The sequence below is a fragment of the Sinocyclocheilus rhinocerous genome, unplaced genomic scaffold (genome assembly GCF_001515625.1).
Source record: "Sinocyclocheilus rhinocerous isolate Xijiao unplaced genomic scaffold, SAMN03320098_v1.1 scaffold148, whole genome shotgun sequence".
In the NCBI taxonomy this organism is placed as follows: Eukaryota; Metazoa; Chordata; class Actinopteri; order Cypriniformes; family Cyprinidae; genus Sinocyclocheilus; species Sinocyclocheilus rhinocerous.
In genome coordinates, this window is record NW_015653472.1 from 2,260,086 (window position 1) to 2,263,535 (window position 3,450).

The 3,450-nt window shown below is 36.5% G+C and overlaps 1 protein-coding gene across 1 annotated transcript in view; it reads right to left on the reverse strand.

The window, feature by feature from the left end:
- The window catches only part of LOC107716171 (adenosine deaminase-like), a 22,392-nt gene extending 20,991 nt beyond the window's left edge, over positions 1-1,401 (reverse strand). The window contains exon 1 of the mRNA XM_016522537.1: positions 1,073-1,401. Coding sequence (XP_016378023.1) covers positions 1,073-1,114 — 42 coding nt within the window. The 5' untranslated portion in view covers positions 1,115-1,401. The remainder of the gene's footprint in view (positions 1-1,072) is intronic.
- Positions 1,402-3,450: the final 2,049 nt, after the last annotated feature.

Here is a 3,450-nt window from a genome sequence, read left to right on the forward strand (position 1 = left end):
GTATGACATCAAAATACCTCGAGAGCATTTTGAAAGCATAAGGAACCGTCTGTATGGTATTCTGATGTCATACACCGATCGGTCTGACGCGTCCTGGGAAAATGGCACGTATGGTCACCCTACCTAACCAGGAACAATCAAAAATAGTCCAGACTATGGTCTCACGTCAAAAAGAACTTTAAATCCATATTCAAACTGGACCATGATGTGGTGCTTGCTTTTTTTATGCTTGCTATTGCTAACTCTCTCTACCACATGGCTTTACTTAAGGAAACCTTAAGGCCTTTTGAATGTGTGTTTACAATGAAGAATCCAAAGACAATGCTGTATTGTCAGGGCAGCCTCTCACACTATGCTAACAATGGTGTAGACTCACACCGTAATTATTATTCAATTCACCTGCACATGGTCAGTGTAATACAAGAGGAGTACAGGAGAGACATTGTGTCGACTCTCATATTGGTTATTGACACTTCCACAAATTATTTGCTTATCAGCATGTTTCTGGTATCAGTTCTTCAGGCTGACTTCTGCTCGCTGAGTCAGTACAATAACTCCAAAGGGCAGATACAATGCCCTGTATCTCCCTGCAAGGCCAAGAAGTGTGAATATTATCCTGGAGTGTTCTCTCCTTCATCGCTCCTGTGTTACTGTATGGGGCCAGCGCATTATGTGCCATAAGTTAACATGTATCATAAATATTAAATGAACTATTAACATAAATCAACATGTTCCATTTGAATCACTGTTAGAATACTGATGCATCAGTTGCAATCACCAAAATGTCTTTATCTTAAAAAAGATGTCTTTTTATGTTTCAATTATATTATGATAACGATCGTGTTTCTTCTCCTTATTTAACTTAAAATGTTTTACACTGAAAATACGTTTAGCATTAAGTCTCCTCCTCCTTATTAAGCATCAGATTTAAGATGGCTTTAGGTCTTAAGCCTATTGATATCTACATTCATCATGGCATTTTAATATGTGCTGTATTATCGATCTATTAAAACAGCATTCCACCCGAATGTATGCCTGTATGTTAAGAAGAAGAAGAACAACAACACTATACCTTAGGTTGATCAAATTCTGGTTTTCCACTCTTTTCTGCCATTGTCTTGACTCGAAGTGTAAATCTGTCGTGATATAACTTGAACACGCGCTCTCCGGAACCTGTCAGCTAAAGCAGCGAAGTTCAGCTTCCCCATGCGCGTTACACTCCAACCCAGGCTCGGACAAAGAACACGCCATATCTTATCAGATATCAGCGTGCAATAAGCCAACTAAACAACGGCTGAACACACTCAACAGAGTGACAGCAAACTAAACTGACAAGCTGATCTACGCCATGCGAAGAGATTAAACCGGAATCCTATTAGAAGCTTTTTAGAAACACATTAATGCCACATCTACACTACTAGCGACGCGACGCGAGATAGTCGAATGCTGCTGTCAGCCCTGCAAGTGTGTCGGAAGCGTTCTATTTGTGTCGCGTCGCGCTTTGTAGATAGATTTTAGGCAAAGGTTTACTAAACCGCTTAATAAAAAGGTTTACTTTATTATGGCAGTTTTGTCAACAATATAGGATAGAAACGGAATATTAAATAAATCATGGCTGCTACAAACTGAACGAGGTAAATGAAATTACAATATTAATTCTTGAAAATAATACTTTTACATGCCAAACGACAATGCCTCACTCGATGGCATAATTGACGTAAAATAATTTTTAAACTATAGTTTCTTGAAAAGAACTATTCAATCGGTTCGCAGGAAATTATTCGCACTTCCCATCGCACCCTCGTGTGGATCAGCGCAATTTAATACTTCAAAACAGACAAACGTTTAAGATATTTTGTATTCAGAACCATGATTTTATTTAATAATTATTTTCTATTACTGTAATTTGTTGTTAAAGATGATTTATTTCCCTACTTGGACTGAAAATATTAGACATGTAAACTGCATAGTTTACAGTAGTTGGCCACTAGATGTCAGCAGAACGCCATTGTATTGATTTCTGTGTGAAGTGGAGGTTGACCACACCTGTATGCCGAAATATGCATTACGATTAGGGAATAATTGGTTGAATTTTTTTTTTTTTTTTCCAAAACCTTGACACGTCTAGTACCGGTATATCATTTTCAGCAAATGGCAACTGCATACAGTATGCACATCTCTCATCAAACTAAGAATGTTTGTATGACGTGTTTATCTTTGTTGAATATTTGAATGCACTGAGAATTTTCTTGCTTCATGTTTGTACTTGAATAGAGCACATCATAAACCATGTACAAAATGACTTGCTAAATAAGAGACATTGCCAGTAGTAGGCAACATAACTGTTACTGCATACCTAAAACATTACATTTTAACACAGTTCTTTCGAAACCCCTGCTGTTAGAGCAGTTCCTAAACAACAACCCTTATTTAACTTGGCCTAATCCAGCAACTCTAACCCTGCGTGAAGCCACATGGACCTTATTCTATTTCAGCAAAAACATCCCATTAAATGTGTCATACATCAGTCTGCTGGAACAGTGCTTAGGAATGTGGTAGCACCACACACTTTCTATAAATCCCTCAGTGTGCTCTATGCTATTAAGACATGGATAGAGATGTAAAGCTTTTGAACAGATGTAAAAACATAATTTTTTTCCATTTACCATTTATTTGCTTCTCTTTCCTGTCATTTGCGGCTCCTTGCATAACAGAATAAAGCACCATTGTTTGTTGTTCATGCATCTGTGACGTCTTCTTAAGTCAACCCTTTGCTATCACTCTAAACTTTCATCAGATATGACAGATATGCTGACCAAATATGGTTTACAAATGTTGTTAGATCAAGACTGTTAGATTCTGTTAGAAAGTTGGAGGTCATGGAGATCTTGTCCTAGCTAAAGAGCAGAATATCCGTATTGACTCTGCTGGCCACATGTTAGGAAGTAGCTGCTGCAGTGAATCTATCCTTTGTCCTGTCTTTATTTGTTCTCGCTTATTTTTAGTTTAGTTTAGTTTTTCTTTTTTTGGGTGTGTGTGTCTTATTAAGACTATGGGCATATTTTAAGTATTTAAATTCAGCTTCCAGTAACCTGGTCAATGGAGTGATACTGATCTGGTATAGTTTCATAATATTATATCATTCAAATTTTGATAAAGTAACACCCATATTTCCAAATAATGACTTGTTCATTTTCATGAGCTGCCTGTGATGGTAGCATAATCATTAGCACATGTGCATCGATCAACATTTGTGTAATGTAATTGGATATGGTAAAATGTGTTCATTGGAGCTAAGAGAACTATTTTTACTGACAGCTGAACACAGTGTGAAATTTTTCAACTTATATTCAAGGAATGGGATGTTTTGTGTTTTGTGAATGATGGTATATTAAAAATAAAGGTTCCAATATATATATATATATATATATATATATAATTTTTTTTTTT